Source organism: Trichophyton rubrum (genome assembly GCF_000151425.1).
Source record: "Trichophyton rubrum CBS 118892 genomic scaffold supercont2.4, whole genome shotgun sequence".
Classification (NCBI taxonomy): domain Eukaryota; kingdom Fungi; phylum Ascomycota; class Eurotiomycetes; order Onygenales; family Arthrodermataceae; genus Trichophyton; species Trichophyton rubrum.
The window spans coordinates 200642-228639 of NW_003456425.1; the positions used below are offsets into that span (position 1 = coordinate 200642).

Genomic DNA, 27998 nt, shown 5'->3' on the forward strand with positions numbered 1-27998 from the left:
TCCAGGCCATTAGCAGCGGTGTTATAGCTAGCAACTACTATTATTATCATTAAGGTAGTGTACCTTAACGACATCCACATGTATGTACGGTTTAAGCAGCAATATACATGCACAACCACACATGGGCTCCCACACGCGCCTCAACCGCACACAGAGCATGCAGTTCTGTGTCTACATTCCATAACTTAACCACCGTGGGCCAGCCAGTCAGAGCCCGTCAATTAAGTGTGCAGCTCTTCTGTCTCACCATCTCACCGTGTACAAGTCCCTTTTTCTATTTTTTATGCAAGGGAGCAGAGAGAATCCGAGCAGAAACTGCACAGATCACATCTCGCCGGCAGACAGACTGATATCTGAACAATTCACTCCCGTATCCTCCGCCAAAGAGGTTGCAGAGAGCATCCCCTGGCCGGCAGCCAGCAGTAGTATGTACTCCATACTTGCACCGCGGATTGCGTATAACTCTTGCAGGCCAGCATGTTACTCCCGTATGCTCCTCTTCGGCTTCATCAGACTTTTCTTCCCCTGCACATCGAACCACTTCCGATCATCTTGTGAAAAAGTATCAAATAACCTTTAATATATTTCCTGGCCCTTGTTTTTTTTTTTTTTTTTTTTCCTGAAAAAAATATTTTAACTAATCTTCTTTTTGTAAGGTAGTTAACTAAGCGTACGATGTTTCCGGGTCCATGATTCAAGGACGGTACGCACCGCTGCCGCTGCCGCTGCCGCTCGCCCGCTCCATGGATGGTGAATCAGAGACAGGAGAGACAGGAGACAGGAAAGGTGGCTCTCCGTCCACTTTACCCGGCTGGCTACCGACCGAGAGCTGGTCGGTTTACTTTGCCTGTTAGAAGATGTGATTTTGATACTGCAGCCAGGCAGGTTACGAAAGCTTCGTCCGTTCGTCCTGATTCAAGTCAAACATGCGAGATCTGCCTCTAGAAAAAAAACCTTCTTCGCCTCCTTTTTTGCTTCTTCGTCTTCTTCTGCTTCTGCTTCTCCTTCTCCTTATTCTCTTCTGATCTGCTTCTGCCGCTGCTACGTCGGCTTCAGCTTCGACTTCGACTTCTCCTGACGGCAGCGTTGCTTTGACTGGAACTTGGCCCTAGACTGATGTGCGACGCTGAGCCCGGTTTGATGCCAACGCTCGTTCCAAGATCTGGAGTGGAATCGACATGCTTTCTTTTTTCTCTGCTTCTTCTTCTGCTTCTTCTTGTTCCTTTTGTGTCTGTTTCCCTCCTGCTTGTCCGTCTGTTGAGCCCCGTGGCATGTAACCAATGTAAATGTGCGTTCAGGGGAAAAATCAATAATGATAGCACGGGGTAAACCCGCCACCCCGAGGAAGCAGAAGAGACAGAGAAGAAGAAGAAGCAGCAGAAGCAGAAGAGAAGAAGTAAAGTGCAGAGGGTCTAATATGCTTAAATTCGCGGAAGGGAGAAAAATAAACCATGGCTCAGAAAGTGAGGCTGCGTGGGGGGGGGGGAATGGGTCTGCCATCCTGTTGATAGCCACAGCGATCAGACGGGATATAGATGAAGACGACGACGGCGACAATCATGATGCTGCCGCTGCTACTGATGACGATGATGAAGCTGGTGTCCCATCGTCGTTATTCATACACGCCCCTACACGGCGAATAAGGGAATAATAAGGGCCAGCAGAGCCTTCTATTCGCTGTCTCGAGCTGTCATGGGGACAGGCAGGCAGCAAGCAGAGTGCTACCAGAGGGCCAATATATACAAAAGACTCCCAGTGGCGGCCCAGTCACGGCCGCAGGAAAAGAGTGTGAAGGACAAATGACGTCGAGAGATATTCGAACAAGACCTCTCCGGCCGGCCAGTGAGCGAGCAGGAAAATACAGAAATGTAAACAAAAAAAGCAACGGTTTTTGAAGAAACCAAGAAGATGTTCCTTTGGCTCTTCATAATTCAGTCGCACAGCATTTGGGTCGTTGATCGCCCCCCTTTGTGCGTCGTTACGCCTCCATCGACCGTTGTACGTACTCTTGACTGACTCGAGCCGCCCGGACGCTTTCATGCCACTAGCCAGCCGACGGCTAACTTATCATCAAGCGTCAATCGTCGTTGTCAAAATGTCATTTCATGTCATGGTCAAGGTCATGGATGGATGGATGGACCCTCCGTTGTCGTTGACAAGGCGCTGCCAAAAGAGCAGCTCGAGCCAGCAGGCAGCTCGATGCTCTCAGCCTGTTCAGGTTCAAGCAGGCCAAGGGACGCCATCCCAAGCCACGGATAGTACCCTCCCCTGTTCCCCGGAAGCATGAAAGCAAGGCTCAAGCAGCAGAGCAGGGAGTCAGGGGGGGGGAGTCTCCCTCCAGTTACGATCGTACCTGCAACCGCCCAGGAAGAACGCAAGAGAATATTAAAAAAGAAAAAAAAAGAAAAAAAGGACGAGCCCAGCGATGCTGCATCATGCATAAGTTTTCACTCTTAATTTTCTTTTTTTTTGCAGGTTATGCGGGAGAGAGAGCTCTGCTAATAATAAAATGAATAATCGGAACCCTCTGCCATCCCCTGTTTGATATTGCATATATTATGCACAGGAGGCTTGGTTCTGGTTCCTCGATAACGCACGCAGACAGCTCCAGCGGAGAGAGATTATTTCATATTCTCCATCTAGCTATCATATTTGCATCAGATATGGCTAATTCTTACATACTGCAGCAGGACAGGGCAGGGGGTGGCCCGTATTATTCTCCTTCTGTACTCGGATTCATTCAACCATCTCGCTAAAATATTATTACCATCGACAAGCTAGCTCGCTACCATCGCCAACCAAGCCAAAACCCGTTGATGGTCAGTTCAAACCGCTCGAGCCAAGCCGATCATGTTCATAGTGATCGAGCGGCGACGTCAACAAGAGGCTGCTGGCGTTCCTTTCTTTTTGATCCTGCGCTGTGTTTTCCTTTTGCCCTCGAGCCAGGGGGGAGGGTTAGTTAGACCGGCAACTTGGAGAACACCCCTGGCCCTGGGCCAGCGATCATTTCTCTCCTTGCCTCATGCTAAAATTCACGCCTTGATGTGATGTGACAACGACGTTCAAAAAGGCAGATGACAGTGATTGATTGCTTGCTGGTTGCCGCCGCTTGCTGATGGTACCCGTCCAGCATCCACCACTCTGGGCCCTGGGTCTCGGGAGATATTCTTAACCTTGCCAGCCGGACGGACGGGTGCCCTTGGGTCCTGTCTCTTGGTTTCTGGTCCTTGGGATCGCTCATCATTAACCGATGGTCAGGCTGGAGAACGGGATGCAGAACGACCATGGTTAGATCAAAGGCTTTTTCTTCTTTTACGGCCGTCCCCAGCAGCCTCTCGTCTCTCGCTGCCGGCATCTGGCTGTCTCGACTTATCATCTTCTGCATCTCTCGTCCTCAACCCTATGCAGAGTTTCGCTTACACTTCGCTGGCGGCTTCTTCGTCTTCCTCTTGCTACTCCACAGATTGCCTACGGGTCACCCGGGCTACTTTTGCGCAAGAAAGAAGCAAAGAGAAAAAAACGAAGCAGAAAATTTCGCAGTAAAAAAAAAAGAGAGAGAGAGAAAAAGGAATAACTAGCTAACTATTTGAAATCTCAGGAAGGACGAAGAATTGAGTGCTGCAGTGCAGTTGCAGGCATTCTGGCTCTATCACTCTCGCTTTCTCTCTCTCCCCCAGCGTTCGTCTAATGCACGCAGGGAATACGGAGTGCAACTGGCGATATTCCCATTTGCTCTGCTCTAATATGCTCAGAGAAGACGCCAGCTTTTGGTTGAGCTTATATTCATGCCATTGCAATTGAATGAACCCTGGACAGGCATAAAATCAAGTCGATTGAACTATTCAAACCACGGATGCTGGCTACGGCATGCTTATACACACATATATAAGTATACATACGTATTGAGTATAGTTGTATGCTCAAATGCTCGGTCCAGTTTGATAGTCTCTTTCGCCTTCCGCCATTCCCCCTCCCTCCCAAGAAGAAACCAACGCCAGTCCGTTTCTTCTTTCTCATCCTTCACTCGCCGTCGAATACGACGACGAACACTACTACACCCTACAGCCCGTTAACATGCTTCGTGCATGCCGAACTTGCTTGTCCCGCCACAAACAGGCCGGGGTTCAATTGACTGCTACCTTTGCCATCATGCGGAGTATACTTATGTATAGTTAAGCGGGCCCCAGAGAAAGCACAGGCGGTCGGTCTGGGTACTTTATATATACATTTATGTACGGAGCACCCACCCGCTTGATTGACTGGCTGCCCACTCCGGCGGCATCTCAAACCTGCCGCACAATGATATAGGTCATTTTTTCCCACCTGGACAGGACAGCATGTCGGATTGCGCTATACCGAACAAGGTACGGAGAAGTATATTTTCCAGGTATCTTAACCAAGAGGTACCGATATACAGGCATACTCTGTACGGAGTACATTGCGGCCAAATAATGACCCCATATAACTATGTTATTCGTGTGCGCAGGACAGGAAAAAACAATGAGTCTCCATGGCAAAAAAAAAAAACGGCAACACCCTCCAGCATCCGGGGAAGATGGAAGCAAAGCCAAAATTAAAGATCAAGAAGAAGCAGAAGAGGGGAGAGAAGCAAACTGAAATTGAAATTGGCAGAATATCTGGAAAAGAAAAGGGTCCTTTCAGTGGCGGTCATCATGCTACCAGGTCACACAGTGGCGCGGAGAGGAGCGATGGATGGCTGAGCATTTAGTTGCTTTTAACACGGAGGAGACCTGCTCGGTTTGTCTTCTCCCTGGGCTGGCCCTGTCAAGCCATTCATTTGAGAAGATAAAAAAAAAAAAAAAAAAAAAAAAAAAAATTTGAAGATGAAAGCTGCAGAGAGCCATAAGAAGAAGAGTTGCACAGCACTAGGCATCTCTCTTCTCTTGTTGCTGCTGGTTCTGCTCTTGCTTCTTCTCTGGTCTGCCTCTGTCTCTCCCTATCCGTCCTGGGAAGCGGACACATGCCGTCTGAACGGTACGGTAGGATCCATCTTGGCCTCCCTTGCCTTGTCCTGTCTTGTCGAGCCGTGCGGAGCCCGTTAGACATAAGAAATACAATCGAGGTCTAGGCCGCCAGCTAGCCAGTAGTTGAGTCATATGGGCGGAATATATGGATGGATAGGGGGTGGTAATAACTAACGATCAAGAAACATACAGGAGGGAGAAGGGCACGGAAGAAACAGACGAAGAAGGACAAGACGGTTCTAGTGTTCGCGTAGAACTCGATCTCGCAGCCTGTCAGATTGCTGCAGTCCTTCGCGGATGGCTTTTTCTGTGGCATTCCTTTTTTTCCCTTTGCTCGATGGCTGCTCAAGGGCTGCTGGCTGGCCTGCAGGACAAAGCCGATCGCCAGCCACTATTCGATGGAAAAGGGCTCTTCTGGCCGGTGATTGGCGAAGGAAGCGGAATCAGAAACAGACGCACGCCCTCGTCGCAGGCAGATACTCCAATAGAGTCGCCAGCCGAGGGGTGAAGATGGTATTCAAAAAGCAACATGGGGTGGTGCATCTGCTACATATTTCGATGTCCGAACTGCTGGTCGATTCTCCTCTTAGAAAGGGGGGATGGGATAGGGGGCCACTTACACCAGGCCAGACAGTTACATCCGCCGTATATACTCCGTACATACTTTGGTAGACAGCAGTGTACATCAAAAAGCAACACCACCACCACCGCCCACCACCCACCATTTCGGTCCCAAGACTCTGGTGAGGGGGATGCTCTAGATCGAACGGCTGCGGTCCCAATTGTCTGGCGATCCGCGCATGCCTGGCGTTTCGATAGTGGCTCGTATCGCTTCCTTGGTCGAGAGCAGCAGGCCAGGCGAGTCATTGACAGCATATGCTGCCCCATCGAGCCCTGCATGCTAACTATCATTATTATTTATTACTTCTCTGCCTGGCCATGCGGGCGAGATGGCTAGCCATGCGCTGGAACTAGAGGGTTATATTGAAAGCACGGCCAGCGCCTCCCCCCCGGCGGACCCTCCGTGCTCCATCATGGCTACTGAGACAAGACTTCGGACAGCCTTCGGGATATGCCGTTCGATGGCGACGATGGTGACGCCAGAGACGGCGCCTCACCCTCAGGCAGTGCAGGTGGTGCAGTGGGTTTACCCGCACTCGCAGCCAGCAGCCTGAGCATCGGTTCCACCCTTCGACAACACCGGGAGGCAACTTGGGCCTCAGGGGAGACAACTATACACGGTCGATATACTCTTGCCCATAAGCTTCGGGCCATCGAAAACCTACCGACAGGGTTATGTACATACATACATACATACTCCGTACATGTATACACTCCTCATCCAGACGGACGGGATTTCGAAGGTGTTGATCGAAGGGACCGTGGGAGGATGAAGAGGCAAGCAAAGGAGGCGCCAGAAAGATGGACCGCTGTTCATTCTCCGCGCTCCACCGGACGGTGATCATCTCCATTGCCTCAGGTACGCTAAGGTGACGATGCCATGGCCATTAGTTATATCCTGAGTGACTGACATCCACAGCTCGCTCTGGAGAACGGGAGGAGCGGCCCGTTCTTACAATTCGCCCACGGCCACCTCCAGCTACGGAGTAAACTAGCTGCAACTTACCAAGACCCTTTTTGACTCCTCCTCGGTCTACAGAGTACGAGCGGAACTATATGCAGCAAGTCTATCCGCTCTCCATATATATGCTTTTTGCCGGGCGACTTACGACCTCGAGGGACCCCCTCAGGTGGCATCTCCATCCACATGGTTACGAGGTGTTGAAGGCGTGCGGCCTCTGCTCAGAACTTGGGGAAAGGGAAGTGGACTCCTCCCTTCTCCGTCCCATGACATGTTGCTAGCCGTCGATTCACTTCGCTAGACAGGTAGGTCAAGAGACCCCCGTTCCCAATACTGAGGAGCAACTATAGATTAACTCATGCATGAAAACGCCCATGACGGCACCACACCAGGCCCAAAGCAAGATCCAAGATGCAAGATTCAAGATTTCCACCCCTCGCATATTCGATGACTTCACAACTTGTAACCCTGACTATCATCAGGGGGAGGGAGGAGAGGAGAGACGATAGTCAACTGCACGAAGAAGCAAAAGGGGGAATGCGTAAGCTAGCTCTGGGTGGCCATCAACTTAGGCCTCGCACAGCTAAGCCCACACAGCCCAGCACAGGTGGATTATAGTGTTATTATCATTAGTTAAGATGGGCGCTCTCCATGCTCCTGCTCCATGCTCCAGAGCCATAATTGACAGCGGGCGCCCACCGATGCAAATCTGCAAGTCGACCGGCGTGGATAAGAGTCGAAACCAAGCAAGTCTTGTTTGCCTTTCTGCGAGGGACGACATGTGCATGTGCTTTGCCCCTGTAGAGGAGGAGGAGAAGGGTGGATGCCAGAGAGGGTCCATCGTCGATGCACGCAAGCAAAGGAAGCAAAGCAAGCAAAACATCACAGCCCCAGGAAGGCCAATTGAGACGACAGAGATGTCCACGCGATGTGTCGGAGAAGCGGAGAAGCTAATAATGTCTTACTGGCTTCACGGAGTATATCAGAGAAATGTGAAGAAGGCAAATTAAGAATCATATACGCAGTGTTATGGAGTCGTCAAGCTGGCTGATAAATGAGGATATAGCTCCCTGCCATTTTGTGCCAGGCATTATCCCTCGTATTATTATTAAGTATTATTTGCTCGTCAGAGAGCAGCAACATGACTTTGTCAAGGGATATTAATATCCACATACTGAATCATATTCAAGGGCATCGGGTGGAGGAGGGAGGAGGGACCGCTTACGGCGGGAGAAAGGGGTTATAGCTCGCCGGCATATTGGACATGGATGCTGTGGTTAAGGCAGATTCTCTGCTGCAAGGCTATCTCAAAATGTACATAATAAATGTATGTCAGGGCTGGAAGGGATGAAAATATTAAAATAAACAGCAAAAAAAAAAAAAAAAGAACACTATTAACATTTTTTTTTGGTTGCCAATTTAGTTATAATAGCAGGCCACATATATACAGCGGGTTGTGTGATAATGTCTAACTATTTTTTTCGCTTTCTTCCCCTTTCGTACCGCCGCGTAGCAAAGTACGATGCTGCACGCTGGGCAAACCCGTATCGTCGCCTGCCAAAGCCGAAAACCCCCAGCAATGGAGTCGATTTGCTCCACACCACCCTTCCCTTTATCCCGGAACTCGATGTTAATGTGCGATGTTGCTGGGATATTGGGCCCGACGGTTCGGAAGCCAAACATTCCCCGGGGCTGAGAAAAATAGCCAAACCACAAAGGAGAAAAAGGGGAAGAGGGTTGCTGTATGTTGGCTGCATCGAGTCGAACCATGGACTCGGTAGAGGCAGGGACAGGTCAGGCAAGCAAAATTATTGAAAATTTACCATCCCCTTTGAAGCGAGGCGGAACAATAAATAAACGAACAAGCGAACAAACGGGCTGGGTTGGATGGACAGTGCTGAACCCACCCGTGTATCCGCCGGCCCGTCGAGTCAAGGCCTTGTTCGACATCCCCCCCTGCTCTATAGCTGTTTGATGAAAGAAATGGAAATGGAAATGGGGCAGATAAGGGAAGGAAAATAAGGGCGATGAGGGCAGTGCTGGCGATGATAGCCACACTGCTTGTTGATAATGAAACGGAACGACTCCAGGAGGCCTTTTTTTTTTTTTGTCGATGGGCGGGATGCCACATCTCCTCCCCCGCTACTCTGGGATAACTCCGATCCATGCTGTTGTTTTTGCCTATTCGGGTAATCCCTTATTTATCCAGGGCAGCCGGGGAAGAAGTGCCGGTTTCAAGCAACCCTGCCTCCTTGACGAGAGTGTAGAATTGCCCTCCACGTCGAATGAGTTCGGCAGGAGTGTCGAACTCAGCTACAGTGCCGCGATCAAGCACAACAATCCGATCGCTGTCCAGAATGGTGTTGATACGGTGAGCGATCGTTATGATCGTGCGGTTCTCGAAGATACTACTGCGCAACATCTGTTGCAAGAGGGCATCGGTTTCAACATCCACGGCGGCCTAGATCCATTGATTATTCATATCGCGGTTAGCCAAGGACGGCTCATCCCCATCAGGACATAACATTTTGAGAAATTGGAATCGAATGGACTAATCCGGTCACTTACAGTTGCTTCATCAAGCACCAAAATGTTGCTTGGAGTCAATAGTGCTCTAGCCATCGAGACGAGTTGTCGTTGTCCCTGACTCAGGTTGGATCCTGCGCAGTCATGCATTAGATTTCGTGCTCGCGAATCGGAATCGATCCCAGAAATCGAATAAACAACCCCAACCAACGTACCTGCTTCATGTATCTGAGCATCCAGCTGTCCGGGTAAGCTAGAGACGTGGTCTTTAAGCCGTGCATGTTCTGAGGATTGATGACAGTCAGTAGTCTGCATGATGCACGAGAATGCATTCAAAAATCTAAGACATGAATTTGACATACCAAGGACGCTCCATAGTTCGGTGTCATCGTGTACATGACGGGGGTCAAGGTTATCTCGAACAGTCCCTTCGAACAAAGCTGCGTCCTGTGGGATAATCGCAAGACGGCCACGCAGGTCCTGCAAGCCAATCTTGCTGATATCCAATCCGTCGATACTATTGTTGAGATAGGTAACGCTTGGTTAGCTAGCTGCATTTTTCCCGACAATTCGGTTCACCCGTGCACACCCAACACTTGTATCGACTTACCTGATTTGGCCTTCGGCTGCCTCGATAATACGGAACAAAGACAGTGTCAATGAACTTTTGCCTGCTCCGGTTCTTCCCACAACTCCAATCTTCTCGTGCGGCTTGATGTTAAGGTTAATTCCCTTCAGCACAAGATCCAATCCGGGACGGTATCTCGTGCTGTAGTTGTTGAATGTCACAGCGCCCTGCGAGGGCCAGCCTAAGGTGGGTCGATTTTTGAATATAACATCTGGGGCTTCACTTGGGAGATTTGCATATTCGAGCACACGCTCAACAGAAACAATATTCGTCTCCACCTCTACCGTCTGTCGCACAATCCAGTTGAGAGATTGGGTAATCATTAGCGCATACGACATCGCAAGACCAACCATACCAGCGGTAATACCGGTGTGCGTAGTCACAGATATGATTGAGAAAATGGCAGCTGCGAGGATAATGACAGATCCGAGGAATTCAAGTCGCACTGCAAGCCATCTATTGGCACTAATAGACGGGAAGTACGCTCTGATATTGGCATCCATTCGCCATTCATTCTCCTGAGCAAATCGCTTTTGTTGTCTGAATGCTCTGATAGTGGATATTCCACCAAGACTCTCTTGGAAGTGCGCAAAGATGGGACTCTTGCTGACACTGTCAAGACGCTTCAGTTCTCGCGATGTTCTCAGATAATACTTCTGGTATCTCAGATAAACGTAGCCGAGTGGGAAGACAAGAATAAGGAACCAAGGTGTAGAGATGCCGATAACTACGACAGTAAATATAGCGCGGGCGGAGTTGGAAAACAGCTATAATGGATTGTTAGCTTACGTGCTATCGAGTAAATGGTTGAAGCAGACATACCATATTGAACGTTCGCGCAAGCATCTCGTCTACACGATACATATCACTATAAAAAATTAGCCTCTCATCGATCTAAAGTGACTTTGAAACTGTTAACGTACCTGGAAAAGCGGTTAAGAATACGTCCGGCAGGAGTGGTTTCGAAGAAACTCATGGGAGATCTAAAGATAGCAAACGCCATCCGCTCATGCAGTTTTCGTGATGCCTGGTAGAATATTAGTATTGAACGGGACAGATAGCAAAGTATTAAACAATGTCCATACCTCAATGGAGCAAAGAATCCAAAGAATCAAAGTCTGCAAAATCACAAGTGCAGATGAACCGATTCCAAAAGCAAAGTAAATTCCGAGATATTTCCCAATTTCAGCATTGATGCCCTCTTTCTCGTTTAATTCTGACCATTGCTTCAGCCAGAAGTTACCAGCTACCTGCGTACCGTGTGCCATAACGAGGATAATCAGATAGGCAGACACAGCGTAGAGGTTGCTCGTCCGAGCATACTCCCCATACACGCTCCACTTCACCTTTCCTTGCTCCATGCCTTCTTTGGTCTGCTTGGATTTGAGAACCTCTTCTTCATCAGTGATTTTCCCTCTGAAGTTTGGTCGGCTAACGGTACTTGCGCGGCGAAGTGTGGTGGTGCTTTCGCGGCGTGGCTTCCCTCCACCAACACTTCGAATAGGAGCAAGGGGTGCGAAGCGCTCTTGAGCCTCTTCGTTGTCTGAGGCGATAGGGCTATCATCCTCTATGTCAATCATTGTGGAGGATGATTCTGAGCCGCCTAGGCCGTCGTCTTTACTGCTTCCGCTGGATCTGGAGTCATCCTCGGTGATAGCTGTGCGGATCAAGTTTGCGACTTCTCCTTTCATAGCTAGAAGCTGCTCATATGTTCCCTTTTCGATGATAGTGCGATTTCGAAGCAAGGCAATGAAGTCAGCCTCCTTCAGGACGGTAATGGCATTGGTAGCAAGAATTCTGGTCTTGGTAGATAGGATTCCATTCTTGCCCAAGACACGGTTGATAAGATGTCTTCCGACATGCTGATCGACAGCAGACAGGCAATCATCAAGAAGATAAACGTCAGCACGAGCATAAACAGCTCTGGCCAAGCTGAGTCGTGCTTTTTGGCCGCCGGACAAAGAAATTCCACGTTCTCCAACTTCAGTCTGGTCGCCGTCAGGCAGGGTCTTGAAGTCATCTAGCAAGGCACAAGCAGCCACTGTCAGTTCATAGAAATGGGGATCCCATCTATGCCCGAAGACAATGTTGTCTCTAACACTAGCGTTCATGATCCACGCCTGTTGAGCAACATAGGCAATGCGGCCCTTGACAACAACTTCTCCGCTGACCTTATATAGGTCACCGAGTAGAGTCTGAAGGAGAGAAGACTTTCCAGCGCCAACACGGCCGACAATGCAGCTCAACTCACCCTTCCGGGCACTGAAGTTGAGATTCTCTAATTCATTCCCACTCTCATACTTGTTCCAGGTGAATGTAGCATCCCGAATGGATACTGCCTCGTCTCCAGTGTGAGTAACAGCATCTTGGTACTGGACAGCGTTGTCTTGCAATTCTTCCGAGGTTAAATATGCGGTCAAACGTGTGATGGCAACAGAGGATTCGATAATGGAAGTGATGACCATCGGCAAGATAGCGAGCGGGAAGGTGAGCAAGTTGAAAAGAGTCAATGCTGGGAAGACGATATCGGTGGTGAGAGGCTTGTCCGTGATCCATACAAAGACGGCGAAGGTGGAACATGAAACCAGGAAAGGTGTGGATGACCAGGTGAAGTTAGCAATTGCTTGAGTAGCTCCAATTTTGCGTAGAGTGTTCAGTTCCAGATCATTTCGGACGTGGTTCAACTTGCCCATGAAGGCGGTGTTCCAGGCATAGAGCTTAATACTCTTCATGTTGTTCAAGATTTCAGTCATTAGTCTCGTACGCTGGTCCTTGTTCTTCATCTGTTTGACCTGTAATGTCTTCATCACATTGGCAATGAAACCGTTGAGCGGAATCATAAGCACCATGGCTGCAATTCCGGCCCACATACTCCATCCGATCAGGTCATAGAGGGAGATCATGCACAGGGTTATCTGGAATGGAGCTGACCACAACTGTGTGCCAAATTGAGCTAGGTCGGAAAGTCGTTGTTGGTCTACGGCCATGTGGTTGACAATATCTCCAGTTGACTTGGTAGCACGGCCTTCGTTTGATAGTCTCAAAGCCTTTGTATAAATCATTGCAGTCAAGGAAGATTTGACACGCATACCAGTCTCAAATGCCCGCTGGAAATACTGGTGCAGACACGTAGTCTGGACAACAGAAACGATGAACATAGCCAGTGCAATGGCGACTCCGCGGATAGCTGGCTGCGGGTTATTGGTCTTGTAAGAATCAACGAAGCTAATGAGCATACGGAGAAGCTGTGGCTGGACAAATGCTAGGATATCACTCAAACATTTGATCAGGGCACCACGGAAATAGGGAGCGCTGAATGCTCGGAACAGGGCCATCCAAAGAGAGGGCTTCTTCTTCCTAAGCTCGTCTTCCCATACACTTTGCAATTTTTCACCGGTTACACGCGTAGTATCTCGCTCTCGCAAATTCCACATATCGTCCTGGGTGAGAAAGCTCTTGTAACCTTGTTTCATCAGAGGTGTCATCCATGAGAATGTCAGGACGGAGAAGATATCGGCATATTCGAAGGGACATTCATCCTCATCACCCAATGCATGGTAAACGCTCTGCTTCTTCTTGACGAAGTATTCGAGGATGAACTCCAGGAGAGCGATACCCAGGCCAACGTTGAAGGTGATAAAGTACGGCAAGTGATCTCGATAGTACTGGCGTGACACCAGCGACTGAAGCTTGACGCCATGAGCAATGAGGAAGAAGAGCCAGTAAAAGAGCACCACACCGTTTGGCTGACGACTTCTCCAATGTTCGTGATACTGAACGGCATAAATACAGACGAGGGAGAGAAGGAGAAGGATGGTGGTCCAGAATCTAAAGTCACTGGCCCAGACATGCGGGAGGTTTTCGATTTGTAGAGACGCCTGGAGTCCAACAACTATAACAAGAGCCCATATTAATGACTATCAACATGTTAGCAATTATATTCAATACGTCATCATCAAACTCTCTTGCGCGTACCAATTTTGCGTAAAAGTGCCAGTTCCGTGGGATGTTTTCAGCTGTTCTATGTCTCAAGAGCAGCCACAGAGCTCCGGCAGAGCCAACCAGCCCAAACACGGCCACGAAGCAGATGAACACATCTAGGAAGCAAGGAGTAAGACCGTATCTGATAGAGCTGACGGGGCCCCAGCCCTCCGGGTCGCCGCAGAAATGCCGGGCGTGAGCTAAGGGTCCGGCAACAACGTCGGCGATCTCGCTGGAGGACAGGGCGAGAACCGCCTGCTCTCCATCAATTCCCGCCATGGTCCCGGCCGTATGATGAGCAACAACCAGAGAATGGGCTTCGGGGGGAGGGAAGACGTCAGGGAAAAGGAACAGGCTGCTGAAGAGAAGGCGAGCGAAGCTGGTCGGTTATCTAATTTATTTAATAGTTCGAAAACACAACCAGAGGAGCGGTACGTAGCTAGTGCTTAGCTAAGCAGGGAGCTTACAAATGCAGCTTTTCCGCGTCGTTCTACAAGCCGGAAAAAAAGCAAGGAAAAGGGAACGATGTTACTAACAGCTTGGAGAGAGCTTGCGAGCTTGGTGCAGGCAGCGCTGGATCTCCTTGCTTGAGGCTGGCCGAAGGATGGACGGACGAGCCCTGCTCTGCTGCCTGGAGATGCGGGATACGAGGCGTCTTCCGTGTCGGTAGAGAAGGTGTCGGATTTAGTCGGAATTAGGTGTGAGCGGCGAGCCGTCTCTACCTACGTAATAACGAATGCGCAGGGGGCGAGGTCTCTCTGCCTATAACTTGTCTGTGACTCTTGACTCTTGACTCTTGGTCCACAGCGGAACCATCGCCAGGTGAGTCATCCAGTCAAGCCACGGCAGAGTTTGTTTCGCTAGCTGTACAGGAGCGGTGCTATATAAAATATTGTTCCACAGCCGACGGGAAGCTGAAGCTGAAGCTGTTTGCAGCAAAGTCGTTGAGAGCTCGAGGGAGTCTTGGCGTGGCTTTTGTTTGACAAGCAGCCAAACTTCCCCCACTGGGACATTTCGGCGTCATCGACCAAATCCGCCCGCCCGCAACTAACTAATCAGACATCTATCTAGACAACAAGACCGCTTGCGATGGCGGCTGGTACTCCGCAGGGTGAAGCGCTGCTGAAGCGCCCGTTATATGGTGAGCTCGCGATGTCTCTCCTGTCGTGGTAAACAAGGACTAATCATAATGGTGAAACAGTGTACTCCCTCCCCGCCGAGCTGCTGGACTCTCTAACCACCAAGTCAGCGAACGGCAGCAGGGTCTTGCCAGCAGAGATAAGCGAGTCAGCGACCGGGGCAAGAGATAGCGATGACAGCACAAGCTCTCCGGGCTCCATGTCTTGTGCTCTTTGCCAAGTTGCCTTCCAGGAAGTCAAAGAACAACGAGAACATGCCAAATCAGATCATCACCGGTACAATTTGAAGGCGAGACTACGGGGAACAGCAACACTTAATGAGGCAGAGTTTAATAAGGCGATTGGAGATCTGGATGAATCCATCTCTGGCTCGAACTCTGAATCTGATGACGACGAGGAGAGCGGACAGCAAACGCCCGATACCACCCTGACGGCGCTGTTGAAAAAACAAGCCAAGATAAGCTCGCCGGTGCCGTTTGATGATAGTTCAAATTCAAGTAGAAAGGGCCGTGGAGGCAAAGAGCCGTTATTATGGTTTACTAGCCCCCTACTTGACGCAAATACCTCGTTAGGGGTATATCGAGCTCTGTTTACGAACGAAGAGCAGACAGAGCCAAACTATTTGGTTGATTCTCTAAGGGCCAAGCAAAAGAAGCCTCATGTTATACACAGGGCTAAAGATACCTCAGAGACAGCTTCCAGCACATCCACGGCCACAAAGGACTCATCCCCTGAACACATATTCCTATGTATGATCGGTGGCGGCCACTTCGCCGCCATGGTGGTAGCTCTGGCACCTGAAATTCAGAAGCGCTCTGGAGTAGAAGAAAGACAGGCACGCGTGCTTGCACATAAAACATTCCATCGATATACCACAAGACGAAAACAAGGAGGTGGCCAGGCGGCTCATGATGCGGCTGGAGGAGCTGCTCACTCCGCCGGTGCTACTTTGCGGCGATATAATGAAGCAGCCTTGGAAAGTGAAATCAGACAGTTATTGAAGAGCTGGAAGGATATGATTGACGATGCACGGTTACTTTTTATTCGAGCTGCTGGGTCTACCAACCGCAGAATATTGTATGGGCCATATGAAGGGCAAGTTTTGAAGCATACAGACCCCAGAATACGGGTGTTCCCCTTTAGCACACGCCGAGCTACCCAGGCAGAGCTAATGAGAGCATTTACGGAACTCACTCGCGTCAAGGTCAGCCATATCGATGAGGCTGCACTTGCTGCAGAAGAAGCGAAACGGGAGGCAGCCTCCAAGTCCCCCAAGTCTGCTGCTCAAACACAACCTCAGAGGCCTAAAATATCCAAAGAAGATGAAGCCGCGATACTTCATACATCCCAGATTCAAGCTCTTATTCGACGTTCAAAGGTTCCTGCACTGCTGTCATATATCTCAAGCAATTCAATACCACAGGATTTTCGGTTCTATCCGGCCAACTCAGCACAAAACTACCACGCGTCAACTCCTCTACATCTTGCTGCAAGCTCCAATTCACCGGCCATCGTTAGCGCGTTACTAACGAAGGTACGGGTGGATCCAACCCAGCTGAATGACGATGGGAAACCGCCGTTTGATCTCGCTGGAAACCGTATAACTCGAGATGCATTCAGGGTTGCTCGACACGAGCTTGGTGAAGAGGTTTGGGATTGGGAGGCTGCCCATGTACCCTCTGCAATGTCCAAGCAGGAGAGTGACAGCCGAGAAGAAGCGGAGAAAAAGGCGATACAGGAAGCTGAAAACAAAAGACGAACAGAAGAAGTTGAACGCCTCAGGAAAGAGGAATCCCCCTCGATCGGGGGGAAGAACCGCGCTTCTCGCCAAACAATTGCCGCTATCCAGCAGAAGACCGGTGCTGACAAACGAGAAGAAGAGACTAGAGGAATGACCCCTGAGATGAGAATGAAATTGGAGCGAGAGCGGCGTGCCAGAGCGGCTGAGGAAAGGATTCGAAAGATGCAAGGAGGGTCCGCTGCTTGAAGTATGATATGACTTCAAGCTTGATCTTTCACATCTATCAACCAAGCCGGACTTTCTTCCATACTTTGAGGCATTCTTGCATGTCTGTAGACACTTGAGCCTCCGAACGTGCCGCTTTTTGGATAGTATATATCATAGACGAGGCATAGCAGAAATTAGCCGTATTCTCCCGTAAGAATTCTATTTCCGACCGATTCATGCCTGGAGACTGATGCCAGATCGTCCAACGATCACACAGCTGAGCAATTGACTTGGCTTGGATGGAATCTAGAACCATCAGATACAACACTGCTTTGACTAGATCCTTGATCTGATACGTTTTGGGAATGTAGTTGTTCCTTATCAGCCACCGCAAGCAGGCATCTGCAATGTCTTTGTTGCTCAACTTAGGAGACGTCAATGCCTCCACTCCGCGATTCTCTTCATACTCACGCATAAGTCTCATTTCTTCGGCATGGTCGTTTCGCATTGCCGCCCATCTCGCCTGTTCTCTGGCCCGGCGAGACGCCTCAGCTTGAGCCGGCGGCATTGTTTTCTCAACCTCCTTGGCCCTTAAATCCTCAAGAAACCTGTTATGGAACTTCATATGGTCATTAAATTTTGGTCGTGGAGATGCCCAATGTGGCAATTCGTCTCCCTGCATAACCCCTAGCAGCTCCATAATACCACATGGGACCGCTTCTCTACTTGTTGCCAGTAAAATGTTTTGTGGCAGTGCAAAGCTCCATGTTCCTGCTTTTTCGATGTGGCCTAATGACGAAGCAGTGTAGACGAACCACTGGTTGATTGCGTCGCCCAAATGGCCCATCTCCGCCGTTCTTCCATTGAGTAAATGGTCCTGTTCAAAGTAAATTTTCTCAACGGTATCACTTTCGATGCGGAATCGAATGCTGTCGCTGCTGGCGTCTGTGCTATCAAGAGAAGCACGCTTTTCCTCTATATGGGCCAGTAGTGATGAAACTGTAGCTGGAGTTGCAGAGTCATTGCTCTCAGATGGTAGCTCTGCACCATCTTTATCATCAACACATCCACTTTCTTCTCTTGAGATAGCCCCTGGGCTTGAGAATGTTCCACCACGGAACAGCTTCGGTTGATCGATCCGCATCCAAAATGGCGGAAGACAATGCTTATCACGTTGGTCCCAATCACATTGCCAATGAACCTTAAGGCTTAGGACACCATCCGAATCATCAGGTACACTCGTCCTCAAAGCAGCTCCAAATCCGCTCAGGGGAGATCGTAGTAAGACAGTTCCAGCTGGGGTCCACAGTCCACTTGTCCTCAACATGTTCCAGCCATTTTCATCGGGTACAGCTCCACGATCTAGTAGGAATCCAATCAACTCATCAAAGTCTATTTCTGCCTGAGGAACGAGCAATTCATCCTTGTATTGAATCCGGTACAACTTTTTGCCAGTAACTAGGCAGTTCCAGTGAAAATACGACCATGAGCCTCCAATGAGACTGGACCGGTTTGGATTAAGTTTCCAATATTCCTCATCTTCTTCCCGGTCGAGAGGAGTTATGGTATAGCGAGGCAACTCAACTTCAACGATCCCTGACATCATGCTACCTCTTGTGACTGCTGAGTTGGAGTGTCCATTTTGCGCCAGGACTTTGCGAATCGACCGTAGCACAAGGAGAGCGCGAACACATGTGTATAGTATGGGGAGCACACCAATCACGGCAAGAGGAACGCCGATATAGGTAATGATATCCGCAGGCGAGGCGTTCGACATAGCAATGGCATAATACTAGAAGGAATCTATCGCAGGAATGGACGTTCAAAAATTGGGGTTTGTAAGGAGAAAGGATTGCTGTTGTGAGATAAAAACAGGCACTGTTTAGTACGGTCCAGAAGGAGTGCCTTGGCAGGGGTCTCAGCCTCATTCGCGTATATTCGTTGCAATCCCTGCGAAGCTCAGTGTGCCTTGTTAGGAGTTAAATTTTCCATTAAGTATACGCCATATTTTCGAGGTGTGTTATGCTGTGTTGTGCAAAATATAATTCTGAGGCAACCTTGGTATATCGAACCCGCCGAGTAAAATTATGTTTAGCCACAGGCATAGGAAGCAAATCCATGAATTCGTAGTCTAGAGTGCTCTATTCCATATCCATCAGTAATGTCAGTAAAGCGTAAATGGTGCGCTACCGAGATATGATACAGAATCCAGGCGTTGGCGCGATATATTGGTGTGTTCATATGTAGTCCGTGCGTTTTCCTAATCGCGTATATCTAGACCTCATCCCTTCAACGTCACTTCAACTCTTCCTCAGCAACTTCATCTTAGGTTGAAGAGAGTGTGTTCGTGCTTACTGAATAAAACCCAAGTGTATAATGAATTCTAGGTCTGCAATGTGCGGTAGACACTCTGAAGTTGACAGCGGCGTCTTCCAGCCATGCTCGCCAGACCATGTTGGGACTCTGTATGTCCATAATGCGAGGAGCAAGTCTTGCAGTGGTATGTTAAGGAAGCCGTCCAGCTACATTCTCAGTTCTAGAGAAGCAACCTGGGGTATAAATGCAAGAAAAGTGGCCCAAATTAAACTATCTATAGAATGGAAGCTATTTGCCAATGAAGAGTTCATAGTGGGCCGGAATTCAAGTACATGGTAGGCACTTTTCTCATTTCTGGTCGTCAAAGCAGTTCCGAAAACCGGTAGCTGACCATTCAAGTCACTTGATCGTGGATGACCCTGTGGTGTCCAACATACATCTTCGTATCTACTCAATCATATTTGACCAAGAGAACCCTACACAGGTTGCACCTCTCGTGTATGTCCAAGACCTGTCCCGCAATGGCGTCTTCTGGAATGGACTTAAAATAGGAAAAGCCAGCGGAGGTTTCCTCTTAAGTGATGGAGATATGGTAAATGTTTGCAGCAGCGTGATGATAGAGTATCGGGGTGAGAGAGTGCTCCAAACAACATTTGATCAAGTTCAGATCCAGGAGATGAAACATTTCGAGAAACAGTACTCCATAACCAACCGTACTTTAGGTTGTGGGGCGTATGGACGAGTACACATGTCCATTGACAAGAAGAAGAAGAGACAGCTGGCTTGCAAAATAGTGAACCTAGCAGATTTGAAAGCTAGGCTTCGACAAATTGAGATAGGAAAAATGTCCCAAACGACTGTTTCAGACACACGAAATAAGGCATCTAAACAGCGCCGTCTCACATATAGGGTACAAGCCAAGCTAGGAATGTACGACCGGGAGGTGGAAATTTTGCAGAAGCTACGACATGTAAGTGAGGTAGGCACGTCCAGTCAACTTGCAACCGCAGCTAACAAGACTTTTAGCCCAACATCATCAATATCGAGAAAGTTTTCAAGACAGACAATTCCATGTGAGTGTTCATATGTTGATCAAGATGTGGCCAAGTTTCTGAGATGGAAGCAGATACATATTTCAAGACATTGTCACGGCAGGCGACTTATTCTCCTTTCTTGAGTTCAAGAACGGCAAACTCTTGGACGTGGAAGCTGCTGTGATAATCCGACAAGTGGTGATTGCACTGGTATACTTACATGGTCAAAACATTGTCCATCGAGACATAAAACCGGATAACGTTTTAATGACGTCCTTGTCTAATGGATCTCGAGTGATATTGACTGACTTCGGATGTGCCCGGTATCTAAATCCCAAGAAGTCACGCATGGCCTCCGTGATGGGTACTTTGGAGTATACTGCACCGTAAGGATGCTACTCGATCATGGATCAATACAATGTGTGCGCTAATATACCTTGTAGTGAAATGGGGCAAGGGTGCCACAAGCTAACTAAAGGGTATACTAAATCCGTTGATTTGTGGTCTCTGGGCTGTCTCACTGTTGTCCTTCTGACAGGTGGTTCACCGTTCAGCGATCCAGTGACTGGTAAATACTGTGGAAAGCTGGCCAAACAATGTAACCTCGCTGTGCTCGAGCAGGACGAAGACTGGAAGTGTGTGGGTGACCGTGCAAAACAGTTCGTTCGTGGCCTCCTTGTTCTTGACGATAAGCAACGGATGACAGCCGAGGAAGCGTTGAACCATGACTGGTTCACAAACAGTGCTCACAGCCAAGCTTTCAACGAGCTTTACATGCGTGCAATCCAAGGGTGGGAACCACGAGACGAAAAAGAGAAGGTATTATACGACCTGCGGTATGCACAAGGGTCCATGGGTGAGTACACCTTCTGGCAAGGTAGAAGTGCCATCCAACTTTCCCTGGAGGGCCAGGAACATGATCTAAAAAGCACATCCCCTGAGGATGAGATCGGAGAGTCATCCTACTTCTCTATCTCGCGCTGGGATCCTGGAATGAAAGCCGGAAGAAACATATCGATAACGCTCTCAGATCCCGAGAAAAAAGAGGCCCCTGAAAGGTTACAAAGTAGCACGGATGCTTCTTCCCCTCACTCCCCACAAGGGTCGACGGCTCAAAAGCGGGATGGTATATTAATGGGCCCAAAAAGGGCCAGAGTCCGCTTTGAAGCGACCAGCCATGACGATGCAGCTGACCACCAGGCCAAGCCGCGTATCAGGAACCCGTTTAGTCCCGAAGCATGGAACAAAAATGATCACGAAGCAGTTCAACGGCCGAAGGGAACACAGTCTAACACGAGTGTGGGTGATGATATGGGGCACGAGCAGCCAGAAACAGTGACTGAAGGCGAATGGGATCCTAACGTGGTGAGAAGTACCACACCACCCTCGTTATTCGTTAAACAACATCAGAATGAAGCTCTCGCCCTAAGGCCTGAAAGGGAAGCGGTCCAGCAGGTGCCTGCTAAGCGCAATTTCAAGGGCGCAAGCTCTCGGCCAAAGTGCGACACCAACAGCAATAGATCGTCTTTGGAAGAAGACGAAGTGTTTGAAGAGGTACTCGACCCTCTGACTGGGAAGCGTCGTGCAGTCAGATATGGTGAGCAATAAAAACGCTGTTGTTCTACGAACAGGTCGACAAGGTGGTAACATTGCCCCTCGTCATTCAATTTTTGCTTTTATTACTTCCCGTTTTCCTAAAAAAAAAGCTGGACCAAACACAGCGGATACGCATCCAAATATCTCTGTGACTGGTAGCAAGCTGTCCAACCTTTTCCTTTTTCTTTGTCCTTTCTCTTCTTTCCTTCCAGTTGTCATCTGTTGTCTTCCTTTCCCTTGAAGTTGCGATGCAAGATAAGATGACTAAGCACATGAAGCTGGCGATCGGGTTTTATTGGTCAGATTAAAGTTTTCTTCTGCAGGTTCACGAAACGCGAAAAAGCGCGACAGACGCGTTAGCGCGCGTGCGGCGCGTCTGACTTTGATGGCTTTTCGCTTGTGTGGCGAAGCTGACGATAGGGGGAAAAGAGAGAGCAGATCAACAGAAAGGATATCAAATATGCAGAGTATCAAAAATCTAATGTGAGGAGTGGCGAGCCCTCGGGAAAGATATTGGTGGCCAGAAGGCTGATTTATCATTTGCCTAGCGAAAGAGCCAGCAGCTGCGCAAACCCGACGATACTGAGACATGGGAAAAACAAGGGGCATTATTTTTTTTTTTTTTTTTTCGAAGAGACGAACTTTCCATCTTCAGCTGACCTTTTGCGGAACATTTTACGCAAGCTACTGGGGAGTGATAATAAAATGGGTTCTGTGAAGGCAAACTCTGGACAGGCTCCATTCGGCACGCACCGTCGCCATGGTGATGTCGGATATCGAGTGGGCAAGGCCCAAGTCAGGCGATGGGATTATTTGATGGGACGGACCGCAGCCTTCCAAAACCTTCAGCACCCTGGTACCTTCATCCCCAACTTTATTCTCCTACCCATCGAAGCCGAGTCGTGGACAGTGGGCGTTTTCTTAGGATCGTCTCAACTAACCTACAAGGATGGGTGATCGGCTGGCCAATCGAAGGGGCAGGTGGGCGCAGTTTGTGACACCGCGATGCAGTTGCTTTTCCCGGGAGGTTCGGTGGTACAGAGGACGACTTCGAGGGCCACAGTCCACGAGTCGACCAGACCCCGAGAGACGAAACGGCTGTTGTCAAGAGAGGTCTTCCACTGGTTCAAGACAGCTGTAGGGATTTGCAGCGGAAGGTCTCGCAGGGTGTCTGCCAGTAGCTTGCTGGGGTTGACATGTTGTGTTCCGGCCTGGAAGGGCTGTCGCAAGAACAGCACAACAAAAACCCCCCAAATGGAAGCAGAAAGCTTGAAGTAGATTGTCTCTGCAGTAGTCGGACGGGGGTGCAGAGCGGCATAAAAGCCAATTCGCTCAACTGAGCGGAGCAGCTTCCAGCTGAGCAAACTCCTCCTTGCCTTTTATCCGTCCGTTGCTATGCTACGAAAGAACTATGAGGGATGGCCAGACAGAAACAAACAAACAAAGCCCAGGGTGGGCGGTTAGATATTATTATTATGATTCAACAGCACCACCACGGGGCAGGCCGGTCCCCTCGCTTGATAGTCCTCTGAGGCATCACATTGTTGCTGTCTTCCTTTTTCCTCCCACGCACGCTCTAGCTCCTACCAGCCCGGATCCCAAGCGGCCTTGTCTCGGTCCCCATGCCGGCCTCTTCACCGCACACAACAACAGACGAAAGACTAGTCCCGACGGAGCATTTCGTTCCCTTGCCAGATGATGGACCGCCCTTTCTCTAGCTCGCAGCAGGGACTCCATAAGTACACCTCCATCTCGCACACTCTTCACGGCGACCTTCTCCCCACCGCAGCCCTCATTATTAAGCCGGCTTCCCTGCGACTTTCCATCCTCGCGGCGTTGCTTTTTCCTGCAGCGCCAAATTAGCCCTGGCCGCGCCAAGCCGCTTGTGCCGCTAGCCTGTCAGAGCCCGTTTTTTGCCTTTCTGTCCTCCCGATCGTGCGATTTATGTTGATTTTCCCTCCCAACCTCCTCCCCAGGTTTCCAACTCCTTACAATCAACCCGTCCGCACCCGCCGCATCGCCGTTCAATCACCCACGCACCGTCGCAAAGACCGCTCCGACACAGCGCATGAAGCGCATTGCTTAACAGGACCTCTTCCAGCTTACCGCATCTCCATATCACCTCGCGTTCTCAAGAAAACTCGCCCGGCGCATAACTCCCAGCGCCAAAAAAAAAAAAAAAAAAAAAAATCCAGGCAGCCGCCGGCACAGCGCAAACAACGCCTACTTTTGAATACATATTCGCCTTCGCTCCCGCTTCGGTCGCCGACACCCGGCACAGGCTTGCGCTTCTGCATACGCAGTGTACGGATTGCTTCAAGCACGATGCTTCTGCCTTCTGCCCTGTCGTGCGAGTCACGGCAACAACAATATTCCTCTCGGCCTCGCTTCGCCGCCTCCCACCTCTTCCCATCCACTCCGCCGCCTTCTGACGATGGCATCAGATCTGGAAATGGCCTCCTGGGAACATGCCGAGCGCTCCAGTCGCTGCTAAATGTATCCCCTGCTCCCTCACCCAGTCGTGCGCGCACTCGAGCACCCAAACCAGAACGTCTCCAGAGCCCTCTGCAAGTGAAACCTACGCCGTATCTTCAGGACCGAACCACCTCTGCTTCATCTACCTCATCATCTACAGGCCCATTATCATCTGCGCGCACAGTTAAGAGGGTAGTCAAGCCAGCCGCAAAGTACCCTCGCGGCGCCAACAAGAGAAGGAGAGAGGTCTACGAGGAGTCCATGGACTTCCAGCACGGAAGCAAGAATAGAGAACATGAAGACAAGTTCTCAACACCAAAGAGGCAGAGACGTGCACCTCCAGAGCTCCCACTTGGCCTCGAAACCGGAGATTTCCGGTCACTCGACACCCCATCCAAGTCGCAACGATCGCCTACACAGTCCCCGTGCATCCGGCGGCAATGGAATCGACGAGGTGACAACGCAGATAAAATATCCAGCAGCACTGTTACCTCTCCGGATCGAACCTCCTCCTTCCCTTCCTTCGCCGTTACGGCGGCCACACATAACTCGTTAAACAATGCCATAGGCTCCTCGATATTCTCCTCGCCTCCTCATCCAAGCACAGAGTGGACGACCGAAGACGACGGAAGACTAGTCGAGCTCGTGCTCGAGAAACTAAAACTATCCAAGCGTGACTGGAATGACTGCGCACGACGGATGGGCAAGAACCACGACTCCGTCGGCAGGCGATGGAAAGCCCTTGTTGGAGAAGGCAACGTCGGCCTCAGACGAGGACGGCGGATGGTCAGAGGGCGGATAGACGAGAGCTGGCGGCCATGATTAAGCCTACCCTTTGTCTCCTGCACCTTTCCTTTCTATCTATCCATTATTTCTTTCTTATTATTTCTCCTTTTATTCGTCTCTTTTAATACCTTCCTTTTCCATCTTACCCATATTGTCAGCACTCTAGACCTATCTTTTCATGTGCTTTGATTGATTTTATGTCCTTTCGCGAAGGGAGGATGCCCTGAAGGAAACGGGCAAAAAGAACAGACAGTACTCCCTGGACGGCGGGAGGCTCGGCGCTTGCGGGATATTTGGGGTTTTCTTTTGTCTGTCTTTTTGTACTTGGCTCTGCTATCCTTCGGCTTATGATGTGATGACTCTCCTACAAATTACTACTCCGTGTTCTGTCTGTCTAGCTATTCATCCCGACTATAACCCACCAAATAAACTTATCTACTCATCTTATCCATGTCTTATCTTATCCGGTTGTTTACTTATCTGTTTACTTATCGATTTAGCTAGCTATCTGTTGACGCGATTATTTCTGCTGTGGCTTGTACGAGCCTGCCCGCAATCAAACATCCCGGTCCGCATGAAAGGAATATCCCTCTCTTCCAGGTACACCGCCTCAACGTTGGCCTTTCTCTGCTCTGCTTGCATCAGTGCTGTTGGGACTCTGCTTGACCCCAGGAACAAAGAACGTCCGTTCGCTGATACCCCCGGACCCAGCTGGCGGTGGCATTTCAGGCGGTCTCACTTCGTTTGCGTCGAGCTCCTATATTCACCTGCCTGGCCTGATACTGATTGTATCAACTACAGCCGTTGTCTTGAGACAGTCGTGGCCGCTGCAGAGAAGAAGAGACAGCTCGTTTGCAAGGGAGTCGAATATAAAATACCCATGATTTGCCCCCAGGATGGTGTCTTCTCTCTTCCAAACACACTCCCCTGCCTCCCTTCGGGGGAGCAGCCTTCAATATATACCATGACACTTTGATACTCCCCATATTCATATTCAATATCCGCCTACATCGGGGTCACCCTGACAATTACCATAAGCCAACAGTAAGGATGCCCTTACTGGTGCTTGCTACCAACAAGGGCCAAAATTTCGCTGCATGGACACAACGAACGCCTAGAGTGCAATCATCTTACCAGGCTGTAGTCGGCGTCCGGCCCAGATGTTTAAAGACTCCCTACTCTGAGAGATGCATGGCGCCAGAATGGGGGACTTACGGTCATGGCTTTATGCCGTGCCTTCACGATAATGAGAAGCGGCCCAACGAAACACTCCTCCCTGGCAGGTTGTAGAACAACAAACCTTCTCAACTGATGAAGGTCAGGGGACTTGGTTGCAGGCGGATTATCAGGGAATAGAAATTTGCAAGCGTTGCTAGCAGACTCAGCTACCAACATTTACCTCGATGAGCGAATGCAGCATAGCATTATTGTTGGACAGAAGCAGATCATGGAACAGAGCAACGAGAAGAATGCGTTTATCTCTGCTCTAAGTCGATGAACGAGTGGTCGATGGTTGGAACAGATTGAATGTGGTCCTCTCTGCCAGTTCTAAATACCGGGCATATAACCATCCAGCATGGCGGGCGGATGTGCGTCAAGCATATATACGAACTACTGATGCCTCCACGACGGAACGATCCTCCTACCTTGCGAATCTGGCCCAAAATGGATTCAGCCACTAATTACGGATTACATGGCACAGCAGGCCCAATAATATTACCAAGCCTGCAGATAAACCAGCTGATGGATCTATCCCGGAGACGTTAAAACGAGCCCAAGCTTACGGACGACTCAGCTGAAGCCTCTATCCCTAAGTTCGCTATTGAGCGTCGATATGCTAAAACGAGTCCAACATATGATATGCTACCAAAACTAGGACCTTCGCTCATTTTATGCAGCAAAGGTCTCCTTGGACTCATCATAATGAGCCATTTGTCATTGTCGGAAGTATAAATATACTGGCAACCGGCTATACCCTCACGAGAGCTTTCCGCCTGATTCTTCTCGAACCTAACTGGCTACAAGCGAATCAAGCACCACCGACTCCACAATACCACACGTTCTTGATGCAAAATGAGCTCCACCGAATGAGGAACAGGCGTTTGCTAGAGTTCATCGTTGTGGCCAGGAGAATAAACCTGTCTATATATATAGACTACTAACTAATATGAAAATCGAGGAACGGATTGTCAGCAAGCATAGTATGCACAAATACTTCTCGGACCTGGTTAAAGACACGAAGGCTGCGGTAGATAACAACGTATCACTGAAACCCCTATCCCTAAGTTCGCTATTGAGCATCGATATGCTAAATCGAGTCCAACACATGGTATGCTGCCAAAACTAGGACCACCGCTGATTTTATGCAGCAAGAGTCATGCGGATCTACGCTACGGTTCCCGGACTCATAAAGCTGAATGTTCACGATAGTAGCGATTCACGATATTTCGATCAGAATATCTACAACGATCTACAGATAACAGCTATTAAGCTCGAGCAGGAAGGATGGGTAAAGAACGAACGTGAATCGATTTATTAACAAACGTTGTATCTGATTCTGAATCTACTACTGGGTCTACTACTACGGGGTGTTCTACCCAAAACCCCCTGGAGCCTAACGGAGAGGAAAACAAGGATGGAGCTAACAATACCTGCCTACCAGAACCCTCATACCTTCGCTTAGAAGAGTTATGCGGGAAACCAGTGCCGACAGTTGAATACCTCTAGTACAACTACGATTAAAAGAAGGTTAGAAATCTAATATTAAAAGGTGATGAAATGCACTTAGGGGAGACTTATATCAAGATCAAAAAAAAGAAGTTCAAATTAGATCATGGTTCCTTGGAATCCCCTCGTCGCATGCAGGGCAAGAGATGTATGCAAAATCCTGAAACATCAATCGCTGCTAATATTCTATCTAATATGATATTTTCTAACAGGAAAGCATTACAATTGGACAGTATTCGAAAATCCGAACGAGATGAAATTTGTTAGGTTCGGTC

At 49.3% G+C, this 27998-nt stretch overlaps 7 protein-coding genes across 27 annotated transcripts; 5 read left to right on the plus strand and 2 right to left on the minus strand.

Moving 5' to 3' along the window:
- Window positions 1-6563: 6563 nt before the first annotated feature.
- Window positions 6564-7923, plus strand: TERG_12083 (uncharacterized protein). Its single transcript, XM_047751095.1, has one exon. It carries the CDS (start codon window positions 7206-7208, stop codon window positions 7575-7577), a length of 372 nt encoding a protein of 123 aa, XP_047606128.1. The 5' UTR covers window positions 6564-7205; the 3' UTR covers window positions 7578-7923.
- Window positions 7924-7951: 28 nt separating this feature from the next.
- Window positions 7952-13981, minus strand: TERG_03933 (uncharacterized protein; the record flags this gene model as incomplete). 21 transcript variants are annotated; one of them, XM_003234835.2, is made up of 9 exons in its annotated part: window positions 7952-9028; window positions 9136-9227; window positions 9309-9377; window positions 9456-9610; window positions 9704-10488; window positions 10544-10589; window positions 10645-10748; window positions 10807-13638; window positions 13697-13981. In XM_003234835.2, 9 exons carry the CDS (start codon window positions 13979-13981, stop codon window positions 8765-8767), a joined length of 4632 nt encoding a protein of 1543 aa, XP_003234883.1. In that variant the 3' UTR covers window positions 7952-8764. The 21 variants fall into 21 exon arrangements, with proteins under 21 accessions (XP_003234883.1, XP_047606132.1, XP_047606129.1 ...); XM_047749697.1 differs by having other exon boundaries at window positions 7952-9227; XM_047749683.1 differs by having other exon boundaries at window positions 9309-9610.
- An 810-nt stretch (window positions 13982-14791) lies between these two features.
- On the plus strand, window positions 14792-16828 carry TERG_03934 (uncharacterized protein; the record flags this gene model as incomplete). The annotated part of the gene is made up of 2 exons (XM_003234836.1): window positions 14792-14843; window positions 14904-16828. The coding sequence occupies 2 exons, from the start codon at window positions 14792-14794 to the stop codon at window positions 16826-16828; spliced, it is 1977 nt and encodes a 658-aa protein (XP_003234884.1).
- Window positions 16829-16865: 37 nt separating this feature from the next.
- Window positions 16866-18566, minus strand: TERG_03935 (uncharacterized protein; the record flags this gene model as incomplete). Its single annotated transcript, XM_003234837.1, has 1 exon — window positions 16866-18566. One exon carries the CDS (start codon window positions 18564-18566, stop codon window positions 16866-16868), a length of 1701 nt encoding a protein of 566 aa, XP_003234885.1.
- Window positions 18567-19183: 617 nt separating this feature from the next.
- Window positions 19184-21997, plus strand: TERG_03936 (CAMK protein kinase; the record flags this gene model as incomplete). The annotated part of the gene is made up of 5 exons (XM_003234838.2): window positions 19184-19440; window positions 19505-20075; window positions 20132-20178; window positions 20232-20525; window positions 20583-21997. 5 exons carry the CDS (start codon window positions 19184-19186, stop codon window positions 21745-21747), a joined length of 2334 nt encoding a protein of 777 aa, XP_003234886.1. The 3' UTR covers window positions 21748-21997.
- Window positions 21998-22440: 443 nt separating this feature from the next.
- TERG_12084 (uncharacterized protein) lies at window positions 22441-22692 on the plus strand (the record flags this gene model as incomplete). The annotated part of the gene is made up of 1 exon (XM_047751096.1): window positions 22441-22692. The coding sequence occupies one exon, from the start codon at window positions 22441-22443 to the stop codon at window positions 22690-22692; it is 252 nt and encodes an 83-aa protein (XP_047606148.1).
- Window positions 22693-23332: 640 nt separating this feature from the next.
- Window positions 23333-25692, plus strand: TERG_03938 (uncharacterized protein). Its single transcript, XM_003234840.2, has one exon. It carries the CDS (start codon window positions 23680-23682, stop codon window positions 25030-25032), a length of 1353 nt encoding a protein of 450 aa, XP_003234888.2. The 5' UTR covers window positions 23333-23679; the 3' UTR covers window positions 25033-25692.
- The last annotated feature ends 2306 nt before the right edge of the window (window positions 25693-27998 follow it).